Genomic DNA, 16,957 nt, shown 5'->3' on the forward strand with positions numbered 1-16,957 from the left:
AAGAATGGTTGTGTAGATATAAGAAGACCAGTCATCTCGGGGACTTGGGAACAGCACATCATACCATTTTCTTAAAACATCATGTTTGGGAGAGGAGCTGTACCACGTCCAGGAGGCGGTGGCTGCTTGGGCACCGGAGGGCCGAGAGGAGCTGATCCACATTCAAAGCAGGAGGGGCGGCCTTGAGGAGATACCCCTCGTCCAAGGTAAGGTACAGCGGCTGCGCCTTGATGGAGCAGCTGGGAAGAGATACTCCACGACCAAGTGGAATATAAGAATCCAGTGTTCTGGGGAGGAAGGAACAAGATGGCGGAGGGAAAAGACGGAGAGACCACTTTCTCCCCCATAAATTCATCAAAAGAACATTTGAACGCGGAGTAAAGGCCACAAAACAACTTCTGAATACTGGCAGAGGTCATCAGGCTCCCAGAAAAGCAGCCCATTGTCTTCTAAAGGAGAGAGAAGAAATCCAGCTCCACCCACCAGAACACCGACACATGCTTCCCTAACCAGGGAACCCAGACAAGTCACCCGTCCAACCCTACACACAGCGAAGAAACTACATAATAAAGAGAACTTCACAAACTGCAAGAAGAGGGAAAGGCCACCCCAAGCAAAGCAATATAAGCAAGATGAAGAGGCAGAGAAATACCCAGCAAGTAAAGGAACAAGATAATTGCCCACCAACACAAACAAAAGAAGAAGATATAGGGAATTTACCTGATAAAGAATTTCAAATTTTGATGGTGAAAATGATTCAAAATCTTGAAAGCAAAATGGAGTTACAGATAAATAACCTGGAGAAAAGGATTGAGAAGATGGAAGATTTAATAAGGACTTAGAAGAAATAAAAAAGAGTCAATATACAATGAATAATGCAATAGATGAGATCAGAAACACTCTGGAGGGAACAAACAATAGAATAACAGAGGCAGAAGACAGGATTAGCGAACTAGAAGATAGAATTGTAGAAATAAATGAAACAGAGAGGAAAAAAGAAAAACGAATTAAAAGAAATGAGGACAATATTAGAGACCTCTGGGACAATGTTAAACGCTCCAACATTCGAATCATAGGAGTCCCAGAAGAAGACGACAAAAAGAAAGACCATGAGAGAATACTTGAAGAGATAATAGTTGAAAACTTCCCTAAAATAGGGAAAGAAATAATCACCCAAGTCCAAGAAACCCAGAGAGTCCCCAACAGGATAAACCCAAGGCGAAATACTCCAAGACACATATTAATCAAATTAACAAAGATCAAACACAAAGAACAAATCTTAAAAGCAGCAAGGGAAAAGCAGCAAATAACACATAAGGGGATTCCCATAAGGATAACAGCTGATCTTTCAACAGAAACTCTTCAGGCCAGAAGGGAGTGGCAAGACATACTTAAAGTGATGAAAGATAATACCCTACAGCCCAGATTACTATACCCAGCAAGGATCTCATTCAAATATGAAGGAGAAATCAAAAGCTTTACAGACAAGCAAAAGCTGAGGGAATTCAGCATCATCAAACCAGCTCTCCAACAAATGCTAAAGGATCTTCTATAGACAGGAAACACAGAAAGAGTGTATAAACTTGAACCCAAAGCAATAAAGAAAATTGCTACGGGATCGTACTTATCAATAATTACCTTAAACGTAAATGGGTTGAAATTTTCAAAAAGGCTAGGAAACAATTCTCATAGCCATCAATAGTTCAGTGTTGAGTTCATGAATAGTTTTTAAAGTCTGGGACAAACTGTAGTATTTGCTATTTGAAGTACTATTTGTAATTGGCATATTACGATGTAACATTGGTCTTCATTTCCAACTTAAAATGCCTAAAAATGCCTAACAGGTTTTTAGATTTGTGAATTTTAGTTGATATGTATTTTATGATGTTACTGAACCTGAAGAAATATTGAAATATTTCAGAGAACTTATTCACTGTACATTTAATTTATTTTATTTATAAAAGTTATGAACTGTAGAAAGTTTTACTTGTTGGGTCAAATGCTTGTTGCATTTGAAGTGCTAGTTACAAGAAAATCAAATACCTTCAATGTATTAATGCTATTAAGTTTTTAAAGGACTCTGGAGTATAAGTAAGTTTGTTTAAAGAAATTTAGTCTATTCAACCTGAATCAGCTCTGTCAAACATTAATTAAAAGCCTCATTTAAAATAAATAAATAAATAAATAATGGTGGTGGGAGGGAGGGTTGGGAAGCTGGCTGGAGGTGGAGGTGGTGAAGTTTATTAATCTAATTAAAAATGAAGTTGCATTTCTATTTTCCAAAACCACCCATCCACCAGCGTACTGTGTCACTAGACATTATGTACGATTTTACTTTGCGACAGAAACCATTACATTTAAAAATTCATTACAGCAAGGTTAGTTAGACACATGATGGATGCAGCTTTAATCCTGCCATATATTATTACAGTTAAAATGTAAATGATGAAAAATATTTTTTGCTTATCAGCATTTATGTGGAAATGTGTTTTACAGTGATATATGGCGTTATATTTCTATTATTGTGATGAAAAAGAAAGCAATACAAAAAGACGAAGTGTTTATTAAAACATGAAAAAAAAAAAAAAGAAAGAAATGGTTTTGCAGCACTGAAGAGATTATAGAAAGTAAATTAGCTAGATCAGACCTGTTTTATGTAGTAATTTTATAGTTTATTTTAATTAGTTTAGTTGTAAAATATTGCTATACTGTTCATTAGCTCTGATTGTTCATATTAAACTATTGTAATGCAAATAAATAAATAAATAATAAAAAAAATAAAAATAAATAAAATAGTACTTCCTTCTTAAAAAAAAAAAAAACACAACATCATGTTTGCACTGGAAGTGGACTGAGACAAGCTTGAAGAAGTCTGCGGTGGCCAGTTGCACACAGATCTTTTCTTCACCATTTATTTATTTTTAAATTATTTTAAGAAATTGAGTTCTTATTAGCATACAATGTTGCATTAGTTTCACCCTTGCAATATAATGATTCTATATTTTAAATACATTGCAATTTGATCACCTTAGTAAGACCAGCAAGCATCTGTCACTGTATAAATTTGTGACAGTATTATTGACTATATTATATCCCAGTGACTAATGTATTTTCTATCTGGAAGTCTGTACCTCTTAATTCCCTTCACCCATTTTGTTTGTCCCTCAACCTGCCTCCCCTGTGGCAACCACCTCTTTGTTCTCTGTATCTGTGAGTCTTTTTCTGTATTTTTTTATATTTTTGTAATATTCTGCTTTGTATTTTAGATCCCATATATAAGTGAAATCATACAGTATTTGTTTCTTTTTTTTTCCTTCTGACTTATTTCACTTAGTGTAATACCCCAGGTCAATATTAAAAAACCAAACAGCTTGATTAAAAAGTGGGCAGAAAACCTGAATAGACATTTTAAAGATGACATACAGATGGCAACAGGCACATGAAAATGTGCTCAGCATCACTCATCATCAGGAAATGCAAATCAAACCCTTACTGAGATACCACCTCACACCCGTCCAAATGACAAATTATCAAGGAGACAAGAAACAACAAATGTGGGCGATGATGTGGAGAAAAGGGAACTTTCCTGCACTGTTGCTGGGAATGTAACTTGGTGAAGCCACAGAAGAAGACAGCATGGAGATTCCTCAAAATGCCGAAAGAGAGCTACCATAAAACTCAGAAGTTCTACCTCTGGCCGTTTATCTCAAGAAAGGTCTACTTTGAAGCCCTTTGTTCATTGCAATAACCAAGATATGAAAGTGACATAAACATCCATCATGGGTCTTGAATAGCTACCCCATGGCATTTGGGTTTAATTCTGTGGATGATGGAAGTGGTTGGAGAGATTTGAGTAATAGAGGAATGATGCATGACTCATATTTTACCAGGCTCTGTCTGGTGGCAGAGTAGGGAATTTCCTGCATGAGGCCAGTCTGCTGCTGTTGCTGCTGCTAAGTCACTTCAGTTGTGTCCAACTCTGTGTGACCCCATAGATGGCAGCCCACCAGGCTCCCCCATCCCTGGGATTCTCCAGGCAAGAACACTGGAGTGGGTTGCCATTTCCTTCTCCAATGCATGAAAGTGAAAAGTGAAAGTCACTCAGTCGTGTCCAACTTTTTGCAACCCCATGAACTACAGCCTGCCAGGCTTCTCCGCCCATGGGATTTTCTAAACAAGAATACTAGAGTGGGGTGCCATCGCCTTCTCCGGAGGCCAGTCTAGGGTCAGATAAAACTCCTTAGGAAGTTACTGTACTTATTATGAGAGACAGCCAACACTTTGCTCCTCTTTTGCAGTTAATCTGTGATGCTCATCCATTCCCTCATTTCACACCTCCTGTGTCATTAATTCCCTTCCTCGAGGTCTTCTGAAACTTGTCCCCCTCCTCTAATTCCTCCTTCACTCCTTGGTTTCATTAATCTTTTACTGCCTGCTTCCTTGGAAACCCAGATGATTCTGATTGTGACATGTCAAGACTGTTTGCAACATCCTTTATCTGCTGACACCATGAGTTCATGAATACATAAAATTTAGTCATCTGCTCTCTCTTTTGTGGCCACAAACAGCTCTAGCACTTATAACAACAGCAGAAGCGTGATGGAGATATTTATCCCATAAGAGGCTGACACAACCTGCCAAGTTATTTCAGGAGGCCTCTTGGAATCCAGGCAAGCATGTCACTGGCACAATTTAGAATTATGAGATCTAGCTCCACACCCTACATTTATTGTTTAATGTTTGGACAAGATTCTTCTCTACCCTGAGCTTCTGTTTTTACATCTGTAAAATGGGAATCAAATAACTCCAGCACTGCTTATCTCACATAGTTTTCAGGGTAATCAATTGAGAGACGTGAAAGAACTTTCTAAGGGGTGTACAGTGCAGTGGAGAGGTTAGTGATTCATTTATCAAGAAAGAGAAACTCAGGAATGGAGTAGAACGTGGACAGCCATGATGAGGTCTTTCTCTTCTCTTTGCTGTGAAGTCCATGGAAGTGCTTCTGCTTCAGGGCACATGTGTGTGTGTTTCTTCATGGTGGGATGTGTGTGGGTCAGAAAGAACATCCCCCTACCTCACCCCAGCCCCTACTGACTGGCTTGCTAGGGGCCCTCACCTTGTCTCTGTGTTGGAGCAGAGCTCTGGTTACAGACCCGTGATCTGTGAAATTGGAAACTAACACACACGTCATTCCAAAGCATCAGGGCCTCCCCATACTCTGAGCAATTCTCTCAGCCAGTGGACAGGCTTCCCAGAAGAGGAGTCACCTCTAGAAGGACTGGAATAGCAGACTGACGGGGCCTCTTGCATCACTGAGTCCCTGACACCCTGCTCACCTCTCCTGGTATCTGAGCCTAATGCCCAATTCCATGAGTGTTCTTTGATTTCCATCTCTGACTGATTGCTAAGGTCTGAAAAGATAAGCCGTGTATCGTTGATGAGGACACTGTGTTTCTAAAAGATGTATAATTAGTTTACCTTGGCAGTACTATAATTGTCTATCTCTCTGTTCCACCTGAGTAATATCTGGATCTTAGTCACATCTGCACATGAAGCACTTGGAATAGAGCTTTGACCATGCCGAGGCCATCAGTACACAAATGACCAGATGAGAGACGTGAGGTGTGGGGTGCTCTTCAGGCACTCGTCTTCCTTCACGGTCTTCATATGTGAAACTTTTCAAGTCAGGTGTGTCTGGATGTGAAATGAAGGGCACAAAGATCATGCCTTGTGTTATTTCCCCTTGCAGAGCAAGGCCATTTGCCTTTGCTAGGACATGGCTCTGGCTACACGTTTTTCTCAGGACTTGACTAGACTATTGCCACTAGACAGATTCCAACCAGCTGGACCAGGCCCTGAGGTAAATTGGGAAGGTGATGGCATGTAAGGCTTAGTGAGAAAACCATCATATTGGCATATGTTTTGGAGGAAGGTGAAAGTATGTAGTTTCCATAAGGAATTTGTTTCCAAGAAGAATAAAAAGGCTGTGGGTTTAGCTGAGTGAATCAAGTTGTCAGTAGTTATCAGATGACACCGTAATCTCTTCATGGGGGATGTATTTTGTGTTCCTCTTATTAGGGAGTGTAGACAGGTGACAAGCACCTGTCGTGACAAGCATCTGTCCTTGTTTCTCCTGAGGTGAGATGAAGTCCTGGGTTCTGGAGACCCATGGGGGAGACCCTGGGCAGGGTTAGACACGGAGATAGGAGCCGAACTTTTAACCAAATTGCTGCTTCAGCCTTGGGTCTCACTGTTTCACAGTGACCCTCATCATGAAACTGCAAGCTTTGAATATTGGCATTTCAGAGCAGAAGACTTGCCAACTTTCTTTATATTATTTATAACATGTTTTGATCAATAGCTGTTTGGAAGCCATTTGCAGTCACTGAGTTTCACTTTCTATATATATACATGGGGGATTTTAACATGACCCTCCTTAAAGGTACCCAGTGTGTGTATGTGCTTAGTTGCTCAGTCGTGTCCCACTCTTTGCAACACCATGGGCAGGAGTCCATCAGGCTCCTCTGTCCATAGGATTCTCCAGGCAGGAATACTGGAGTAGGTAGCCATTCCCTTCTCTAGGGGATCTTCCTGACCTAGGGATTGAACCTGAGTCTCCTACATTACTGGCAGATTGTTTACAGTTGAGCCTCCAGGGAAGCCCCAAAGGTACCCAGAGAAGGCACCAAAAGGGGGCAGAAATGTATCAAAATCCCTCGGACTTTCTATCTGACTTGCTTCCCTGATAGCTCAGTTGGTAAAGAATCCACCTGCAATGCAACAGTTCCTGATTCAATTCCTAGGTCAGAAAGATCCCCTGGAGAAGGGATAGGCTACCCACTCCAGTATTCTTGGGCTTCCCTTCTGGCTCAGCTGGTAAAGAATTCACTTGCAATGCGGGAGACCAGGGTTCGATCCCTGGTTTGGGAAGATACCCTGGAGAAGGGAAAGGCTACCCAGTCCAGTATTCTGGCCTGGAGAATTTCATGGACTGTGTTATAGTTCATGGGGTGGCAAAGAGACATGACTGAGCAACTTTCACGTTCACTTCACTTTCCCTGGGGTCATCTTCCAGCTTCCCAGGTCTGTCCTTTGTTGGTACTCAAGCTTGCATCCATTTCTCTCCTTTGCTGCCTCTCTCTAGGGCCTCCATTTTCCCAAAGACTCCAAAGATATGCCTCATAGCTTGGTTGTGTGTCTCACTTCCTTCACTGAAAGGCTGCCCCCAAGGGACAGAACTGTATAACTTCTAGCCCACAACACAGTACCAGCACCTGACAGTCACCCACCTGAAGCAATGGACAGATGAATAGATGTGTTCAAACATTATAACTCTCAGTGGAAGCTGTAGATTTTAACAGGGGCCTCCTGGAGAAAGCCTGAAACCAGAGATGAAAAACTATGATGACAGAAATGTCATGCTCCATGACAAGCTCACAAGGAAGTAAAATAGGGCAGGAGGCATAGTTGGGTCATACTGTACTTTATTAATGAGACTTCCACCCACTCAAGACAGTATAAGACAGCCCTGGGGACTTTCAGGCCAGAGTGAGGGAAAAAGTTAGCAAGAGATGAGTATTACTTTCTGCAGAAGGAGTGAAAGTGAGACAGGATAAAGGGAGAAGGAAGTGCACAAACACAGCTTACATGTCTTGTGTTTCTATTAAGTTTTAAGAACCTTCGAGGTTTTGTTTTTCACATAATCCATGGTTACCTAGGCCAAGCAGATGCTGGACTTGGTTCAGAGTGCTGATAATGAGCCATTGTAATTTCTTGATGCTTATCCCTCATACTGCTCCCATCTGGAATTCAGCAGGGGTATGTGGATGCCTGGACTTCCCAGGTGGCCCTAGCAGTAAAGAACCAGCTTGCCAATGCAGGAGACATAAGAGATGCTGGTTTGATGCCTGGATTGGGAAGATCCCCTGGAGAAAGGCATGGCAACCCACTCCAGTATTCTTGCCTGGGAATTCCCATGGACAGAGGAGCCTGGTGGGCTGCAGTCCATGGGGTCCCAAAAGAGTTGGACACAACTTAGCGACTCAACCAGCACCATCTTATTTGAAAGATTTCAAATATTTTGGACTACAGGCAGCCATAGAGACAGGGAGGTTTAGAGGAGAGTTAAATCCAGTGGCTTTGTCTGAGTTTCTGTAACCTTTGGGCTTACTGATAACACTGATTGACTTGTTTATTGATTTCGTACAGAATATGAACTCAAGGGAGGTCAAACTGAAGTGCGTGTGGTGCTTGGCCAAATACCAAGGCAGAGAAGGCTCCTGCAGGTGGAGCCCAGGTGGCTCTTCTATTGGTTGCAGCTCCAGCTCCACCTCCTTTCTCAGCACATAAATCTCCCAACCGCACTGAATCTCCACCTGAAGTGAACAGAAGCTCCACACTCAGAGGCAGGCAGAGAGCAGCACACACAGCTAAAAGGAAACTCAGAGGAGGGAATCGCCAAGAAAAGTGGCCATGGAGCTCATCCCAAGCTTTTCCGTGGAAACCTGGGTTCTCCTGGCTATCAGCCTGGTGCTCTTCTATGTGTGAGTAACCATCAGGCTCATCTCCTCTGTAACCTGGGTCTTGGGGTGCTAAGCAGAAAAGGGGGTTCCCTTAGTTTTTTAAAGTTCAAAGTAAGTGGAGGGGAAGTTGCTCAAGCATCAGGTGCTATGGGCACCAAATGGGTTATTATTGATCTTACCCACATCTGTTGAAGGAGGTAACTTTACTCCCGAGTTGCTGTTAGCATAGTTAGGAGGGTTTGTGACATTCTTTGCTCCTGTGAATGACCCTCTGATTGACTGCCAGTTTGCATGGACCTAGAGTAGTCAACCCCACTCCAGTACTCTTGCCTGGAAAATACCGTGGACAGAGGAGCCTGGTAGGCTGCGGTCCATGGGGTCGTGAAGAGTTGGACACGACTGAGCAACTTCACTTTCATGCATTGGGGAAGGAAATGTCAACCCACTCCAATGTTCTTGCCTGGAGAATCCCAGGGACAGGGGAGCCTGGTGGGCTGCCGTCTGTGCGGTTGCACAGAGCTGGACACAACTGAAGCGACTTAGCAGCAGCAGAGTAGTCAACCAGAGTCCATCAAAGGCAAATTAAAAACAACTGGCCCATGTGCAGTGTAGTCCTCACTGCTTCCCACTGGGGAATTCCAGGCTACAAACTGGGGAATTTCAGGCTGGGGATCTTGGAGGCAAGAAGTAACCTGGGTTTTTGTTTCATTATCTCTGACTTCTGGATTCTGTATCTGCTGCAAGAGACATTAGAAGGGTTGCCCCCTTTGTCACTCAGGAGTTCCTGCTCCAGACCCTCCTTCCTTGGTGTTATTTACACAAGGCACTGGGTGCCCCCAGACTTTGTTGGGGACCTGAAGACCAATCACCCTTCTTGTCATGCTCAGCCCTTCCCCCTTTCTGTGCCCCTCCTCAGGGCATCGCTTCCTAAGACTCAATTCCCCCACCCTGTACTCTGCAGAACTATGGAGCCCCAGATGAGAAATCTTAAGATCTAGGGAGACTTGGCAGAAATCTTGAGATTATATTCATTTCTCTCGCCTTTTCTTTTAATCTCTGGAAGGGTTAACATCAGTGTACAAATTTATTTTCCCTGTGATAAAAATCTGCTAAGCCTACACTGTCACAAGCCCCAGAGTCCAATTTGGATTTTAAGCACGTTTTCCTCTTTAAGCATGGCACAGAAGGATGAATTAAAACCATCTAACAGAAGAATTCCTTTAAGTGGTGGACTACCTGGTATCATGGATTAGGTTGGGAGAGGAGTTATTTTCAACAAGTGGTTAGAGATACCCTTCCAAATCACATATGGGCCCTATGTCAATTTCACTTTTCTTTAGTATAGGAAATAATGATGACAAGCACATGAATAATGTTAACCTCATTTTAATTCTTCGAAAGAAATACTAGGAATCCAAAGTATTGCAGCAACATATTTTCTGTCTCATATTATAAAATTAATTGGTGGGGTTTAATTTCATTCTATATAGTTGAATCTAGTACTAAATAGAATGAAATTAAACTCTGTCGGAATTGGGGCTTCCCTGATAGCTCAGTTGGTAAAGAATCCGCCTGCAGTGCAGGAGACCCAGGTTTGATTCCTGTGTTGTGATGATCTTCTAGAGAAGGGATAGGCTGCCCACTCCAGTATTCTCGGGCTTCCCTTGTGGCTCAGCTGGTAAAGAAGCCGCCTGCAATGCGGGAGACCAGGATTCGATCCCTGGGTTGGGAAGATCCCCTGAAGAAGAGAACAGCTATAAAGTCCAGTACTCTGGCCTGCAGAATTCCATGGACTGTCTAGTTGGGGATCCCAAAGAGTTGGACACGACTAAACAACTTTCACTTCACTTAAAAAATTGATATGAGTATTTCCAGCATGTGTTTTTTTCCCCTGAAGGATAAAAGAGGACTGTTGTCCAGTACCTAGAAAGGTATGTAAAAAAAATCACCCTCTAGAATAATGCCTGGAATCTGAATCTAGTGTATAAATATATTCCCGTGATATATCTTTTTAAATATACTTGTCCAGCAAGCTATTTTAGTCTTCAGGGCGGATGAGTATACATGCCTGGGAGCCGGTGATGATATGAGAGGCATCCAGAAAGAGATAGTGATGGAGGGGAGAATATTCCTCATTCCTCAGAGCAGACCTCTCAGAGATACTCTCCTCAGACCTGATCCCACACAAGGTCCAGAAGGTTGGCATCTCATTTGCTTGAAGCCTGGGGACAAGATACAATCTAAATCACACTGTGTGTGGTCCATCTGACAGTGGGGCTGATACTAGCCAGTGTCCCCACCAGGCAAACATCCCTGTAGCCTGAGAAGGTACTGGTACAGCTAGGAATCAGTCACTGCAGGCGATGCTGTCGTTATGCTGATGTAGTTCAAAAAGTATGAAAATGATTGGCTTTATCTTTAGCCTCTTCCTTTTTACCCAAAGAAGCATCAGTGTACCAAAAAGTGGGGAGCTGGAAATAAACCAAAGAATTCACTCAGTCCATCTGCTGCCTTGGTGGAACCATATGATTTAGACACTAGACCAGATCCCTCTGTGGGACCAGTGTTGCCAACATGGTCACTCAATGGCCTGGCATCACTTTTGAGTTCATGTAGCACACTGAACGGAGAAGGCAATGGCAAGCCACTCCAGTACTCTTGCCTGGAAAATCCCATGGACGGAGGAGCCTGGTGGGCTGCAGTCCATGGGGTCGCTACGAGTCTGACATGAGCGACTTCACTTTCACTTTTCACTTTCACACATTGGAGAAGGAAATGGCAACCCACTCCAGTGTTCTTGCCTGGAGAATCCCGGGGACGGGGGAGCCTGGTGGGCTGCTGTCTATGGGGTCACACACAGTCGGACACGACTGAAGTGACTTAGCAGCAGCAGCAGCAGCACACTGAAGGTTCAGAAGCAGAAGCCAGCTTTGCCTTGGTTGTGAAGACAGAGAAAGGAACTTGGGTGGGAATAGCCCAGGCCACCCCTTGGTTGTGGCAGTTGGTGCCCACACCTTCACCACTTGCTCTGGGGGCAAGATAGATATTGCCAACATGGCTTGGCCAATATACGTCCGTGGGCACTTCCAACATAGGTCCTTCCATGAAATATTTTTGGGTTTCTCTTAACACATATTGTAAGATTGCTGGATTTATACAGAAATTTGAACCTGTGTTACCTTAAAGGCTAGCTTCCAAAGAATGAGCGACAGGAGCTTAATCCAATATTCTGGAACATTCTATGGCCACTCATTTTTGGTCATACAAAGTGTCTTTTGCCTCCATGGGAAGGTTACTGAAGACTGGTGAAAGTGCCTATAGGGCATTTTGAACCATTTATACACAGCCTGCTTTTCAGCCATACCTTACAAATTAGTAAGACTGTACAGAGTTAGCCTTGGAGGTCTAGCAAGTTCATGTTTAAACCATTGATGGCAGCCTCTTCCCTCAGCACTCTTTCAGTAACACTAGAGTGAGCAGACTTGTAAAGATCCAGAACCCTGAGTCGTGGGCTTGCACACAGGCCTGCTATAGGGAAAACCAGCCTCGATTGGTTTTTAAGATAGTTGAAGTCAGAGGCAGTAATCTAGCTGCTTTGTGATTGAGCATCTTCAGGAAAACGAGTGCACCTGGGGCACTGTAGCAGGTGAGTAACACTGGTTGGAGGACCAGATGCCACAAGGTGGGGAATAGTCTGAAAGTGGATCCTTTAGTCATTGGGTCATTTCTACAGTTTCAGGGAACATAAGGGTCAATCATCCTTCTTTGTAGTCCAAATCAACCAAATTGCCTGACGATAGAGACATGGGTGTAGCTGAAAGGTGCTCAGTTTCTATAATGGCAATGGAAGACTTGAGCACAGTTTTCATTCTACAGATAAGAACAACTGTGTTTCAAGAATTCAACCATTACAACTTAAGAGTTGAACATAAGCACTGTGATACCATGACAGTTGATCTGATGATTAAGTCAGCTTCTAAATGACTAACAGTCATGATGAACTGGAGAAAGGGATGGTTCACATTTTGTCAGATGGAGCAAAATTTCATCACGCTGCTCAGAACAATGCGCAATTTAAAACTTACAAATTATTTCTGGAATCTTCCACTTGAAATTTTTAGGCCAATATGTTAACCACATAAACCATGTGTAACAAATCAGAGACTGCAAAACTGTACCTGGGTGTGTGTGTATGTTGGGTTACTCTGTAGTTTTTAAAGATGTCTCCATTGGGTGGTACTGGGTTAAGAGTAAATGAGATCTCTGCACTATTTCTTATAAATTCTTATGAATGTACTATTATCTCAAAATAAAAAATATTAAAGAGAGAATTCCCTGGTGGTACAAAGGTTAGGACTTTTCACTGTCACTGCCAAGAGCCCAAGTTTGATCCCTTGGTCTAGGAACAAAGATAATGCATGTCCTGCATACTGTTAAGTGCAGTCACACAAAAAAATGGTAGAGAGTAAATAAAAGCATCTGCACATGAGGCATGCTTATATGTTCTCTAAGAACACATACAGAAAATAGACACTGAGCATGTTAAGCTGATCACTTACTGATAGGAAAGATGATAAGAATGGAGTGAAAAATGAGTATAAAGGATATATTTTGTTAACAGGTGAAAAAGTTTTAAATTTTAAAAAATAGTCTTAATTCAGTTGGTTCACACTTGACTTGTGTGTCCTTGATAAGTTGCTTCAGTCATGTCTGACTGTTGGCAACCCTATGGACTGTAGCCCACCAGGCTCCTCTGTCCATGGGATTCCCCAGGCAAGAGTACTGGAGTGGGTTGCTGTTTTCTCCTCCAGGGACCTTCCTATCCCTGGGATCAAACCAATATCTCCCAGGTCTCCTGCATTGGTGGGCAGATTCTTTGCAACTGACTGCCTGGGAAGCCCAGATACACTCATTGGTATCATATAATTGACTCAGGTAGGTAGGCAAAATATAGTTCCATTTTTAGCTCCAGGTGTTAAGCATTTACACAACCACTGATGCAATTCAAGTCATTGTGTCACTATAGTAACCATTGAGTTTACATTTCCCAAGTTTGGGGTAGTTATGCTAACTGCCTCAATTTAATTGTTTAGATAATTAGTTTGTAAAGACATATTGCCACCCTTATGACACCACCTTTATGGCAGAAAGCAAAGAAGAACTAAAGAGCCTCTTGATGAAAGTGAAAGAGGAGAGTGAAAAAGCTGGCTTAAAACTCAACATTCAGAAAACTAAGATCATGGCATCTGGTCCCATCACTTCATGGCAAATAGATAGGGAAACAATGGAAATAGTGAGAGACTTTATTTCTTTTTTTTTAAATAAATGAGAGAGAATTTATTTATTTATTTGTTTTACTTGTATTGGTTTTGCATGCATCGACATGAATCTGCCATGGGAGACTTTATTTCTTTGGGCTCCAAAATCACTGCAGATGGTGACTGCAGCCATGAAATTAAAAGACACTTGCTCCTTGGAAGAAAAGCTATGACCAACCTTGATAGCATATTAAAAAGCAGAGACATTACTTTAGCAACAAATGTCCGTCTAGTCAAAGCTATGGTTTTTCCAGTAGTCATGTATGGCTGTGGAGTTGGAAAGAAAGCGAGCAACAAAGAATTGATGCTTTTGTTGATTTTTAATATAAATTTATTTACTTTAATTGGAGGCTAATTACTTTACATTATTGTATTGGTTTTGCCACACATTGACATGAATCCGCCCCGGGTGTACATGTGTTCCCCATCTTGAACCCCCCTCCTACCTCCATCCCCATCTCATCCCTCTGGGTCATCCCAGTGCACCAACCCTGAGCATCCTGTATCATGCATCGAACATGGACTGGCAATTCGTTTCACATATGATAATATACATGTTTCAATGCCATTCTCCCAAATCATCCTACCTTCGCCCTCTCCCACAGAGTCCAAAAGATTGTTCTATGCATCTGTGTCTCTTTTGCAGTCTCGCATACAGGGTTATCGTTACCATCTTTCTAAATTCCATATATATGCATTAGTATACTGTATTGGTGTTTTTCTTTCTGGCTTACTTCACTCTGTATAATAGGCTCCAGTTTCATCACCTTATTAGAACTAATTCGAATGTATTCTTTTTCAGTTCAGTTCAGTTCAGTCGCTCAGTCGTGTCCGACTCTTTGTGACGCCATGAATCACAGCACGCCAGGCCTCCCTGTCCATCACCAACTCCCAGAGTTCACTTAAACTCATGTCCATCGAGCTGGTAATGCCATCCAGCCATCTCATTCTCTGTCGTCCCCGTCTCCTCCCGCCCCCAATCTTCCCAGCATCAGAGTCTTTTCCAGTGAGTCAACTCGTCGCATGAGGTGGCCAAAGTATTGGAGTTTCAGTTTCAGCATCAGTCCTTCCAATGAACACCCAGGATTGATCTCCTCTAGAATGGACTGGTTGGATCTCCTTGTGGCTGAGTAATATTCCGTTGTGTATATGTACCACAGCTTTCTTATCCATTCGTTTGTTGATGGACATCTAGGTTCCATAAACAGTGCTGTGATGAACATTGAGGTACACGTGTCTCTTTCAATTCTGGTTTCCTCGGTGTATATGCCCAGCAGTGGGATTGTTGGGTCATATGGCAGTTCCATTCCAGTTTTTTAAGGAATCTCCACACTTTGTTCTCCGTAGTGGCTGTACTAGTTTGCATTCCCACCAACAGTGTAAGAAGGTTCCCTTTTCTCCACACCCTCTCCAGCATTTATTGCTGAATTGATGCTTTTGAACTGTGTTGTTGGAGAAGATTCTTGAGAGTCCCTTGGACTTCAAGGAGATCCAACCAGACAATCCTAAAGGAAATCAGTCCTGAATTGGAAGGACTGATGCTAAAGCTGAAACTCCAATACATTGGCCACCTGATGCAAAGAACTGACTCATTGGAAAAGACCCTGATGCTGGGAAAGATTGAAGGTGAGAGAAGAAGGGGACGACAGAGGATGAGATGGTTGGATGACATCACCGACTCATGCACATGAGTTTGAGTAAACTCTGGGAATTGGTGATGGACAGAGAGGCCTGGTGTGCTTCAGTCCATGGGGTTGCAAAGAGTCGGACAGGACTGAGTGGCTGAACTGAACTGAATTGCCATTAAATAATAAAGCAAGTTATGCTTAATAAACTAATATTATTTTAATTAAAATAAAAAGCTGTGCTTGTTTTAATGCCTGCTTGTGAAGACAGAGTTAAGAAGAACACATGTACACCCAGGGCAGATTCATGTCAATGTATGGCAAAACCAATACAATATTGTAAAGTAATTAGCCTCCAATTAAAATTTTAAAAATAAATAAAGAAAGAAGAATCAGATCTTGAAATGAGGTCAGATCATGGCGGGAGCTCCCATGCAAAGAACTGACTCCTTGGAAAAGACCCTGATGCAGGGAAAGATTGAGGGCAGGAGTAGAAGGGGGTGACAGAGGATGAGATGGTTGGATAGCATCACTGACTCAATGGACATGAATCTAAGCAAATTCCAGGTGATGGTGAAGGGCAGCGAAGCCTGGAGTCCTGCAGTCCATGGGGTCACAAAAAGTCAGACATGACTGAGTGACTAAACAACAACAACAGCATCAAGGGAAGGATAAGTATAAGAATAGTGCCATGTTATGCTCTAGTAACTCTGTCATTGGGTGGATGCAGTTATCCAAAATCTCATGTTTGAGACAGAAAAAAAATTTCCCCTGCGTATTTAGAATGAGAATCTCTAAATCATGGAAGAGTCAACTTACTAAATATATATGAATGAGTTTTCTGGAGGAGTTGTAGCCTAAACCTCCCACGAGCTTTCAAATTGTAAATATCTATCAAGCATCCACTCTAGGATTGGGACCATCAAGACTTCAGCTGCTATTTGTGGTCTCACTATGGAGGTGGGAAAGGAGATGATGAGTGAAAGTATTTATTGCTTTTGGAATTGTTGTTATTATGTATCGCCTACATATTACTCCAGCTCCAGCACTTATTCCACAATCCCTGACCTGGATTTTCCCTCTCAATTCATAGATATGGAACTTATTGTTATGGGCTTTTTAAGAAGTTGGGAGTTCCTGGGCCAAGACCTCTACCTTATTTTGGAAACATTCTGTCCTACCTAAAGGTGCGTGTTGCTTAATGTCCCTTTTTTGCTTCTTATGGTTGCAAATCCCAGCTGAGTTCCATAATAAAAATTCTCCTCAGGAAGCAGTTGAGAGTTTTCTTACTTCCCAGAAGTGGCATCGTAGACCCCACCACACATGCCCTCTTTATCCCAGGCCTCTATTGTCAGCTGTCAGGAGCCTCAGGTTTGCCTCTTCAGACAGTCGAGCTCTCTTGGCTGAGTCAGCACAGGACTTGAAGTTCCATCTTGTAAGCTTTGTGAAGAGGATCTTCCTTCTGCCAGGTGCAGACTCCCAGCAAGGCACA

The 16,957-nt window shown here is 42.5% G+C and overlaps 1 protein-coding gene across 1 annotated transcript in view; it reads left to right on the top strand.

Moving 5' to 3' along the window:
- Positions 1–8,192: 8,192 nt before the first annotated feature.
- LOC129545709 (cytochrome P450 3A24-like) overlaps positions 8,193–16,957 on the top strand; it is a 57,097-nt gene continuing 48,332 nt past the window's right edge. Inside the window, exons 1-2 of the mRNA XM_055410234.2 lie at positions 8,193–8,543; positions 16,559–16,652. Of these exons, the coding sequence (XP_055266209.2) occupies positions 8,473–8,543; positions 16,559–16,652 (165 nt within the window). The 5' untranslated portion in view covers positions 8,193–8,472. The remainder of the gene's footprint in view (positions 8,544–16,558; positions 16,653–16,957) is intronic.

Source organism: Moschus berezovskii, chromosome 27 (assembly GCF_049115385.1).
Source record: "Moschus berezovskii isolate FMDL1 chromosome 27, NW_MosBer_1.0, whole genome shotgun sequence".
Lineage (NCBI taxonomy): Eukaryota > Metazoa > Chordata > Mammalia > Artiodactyla > Moschidae > Moschus > Moschus berezovskii.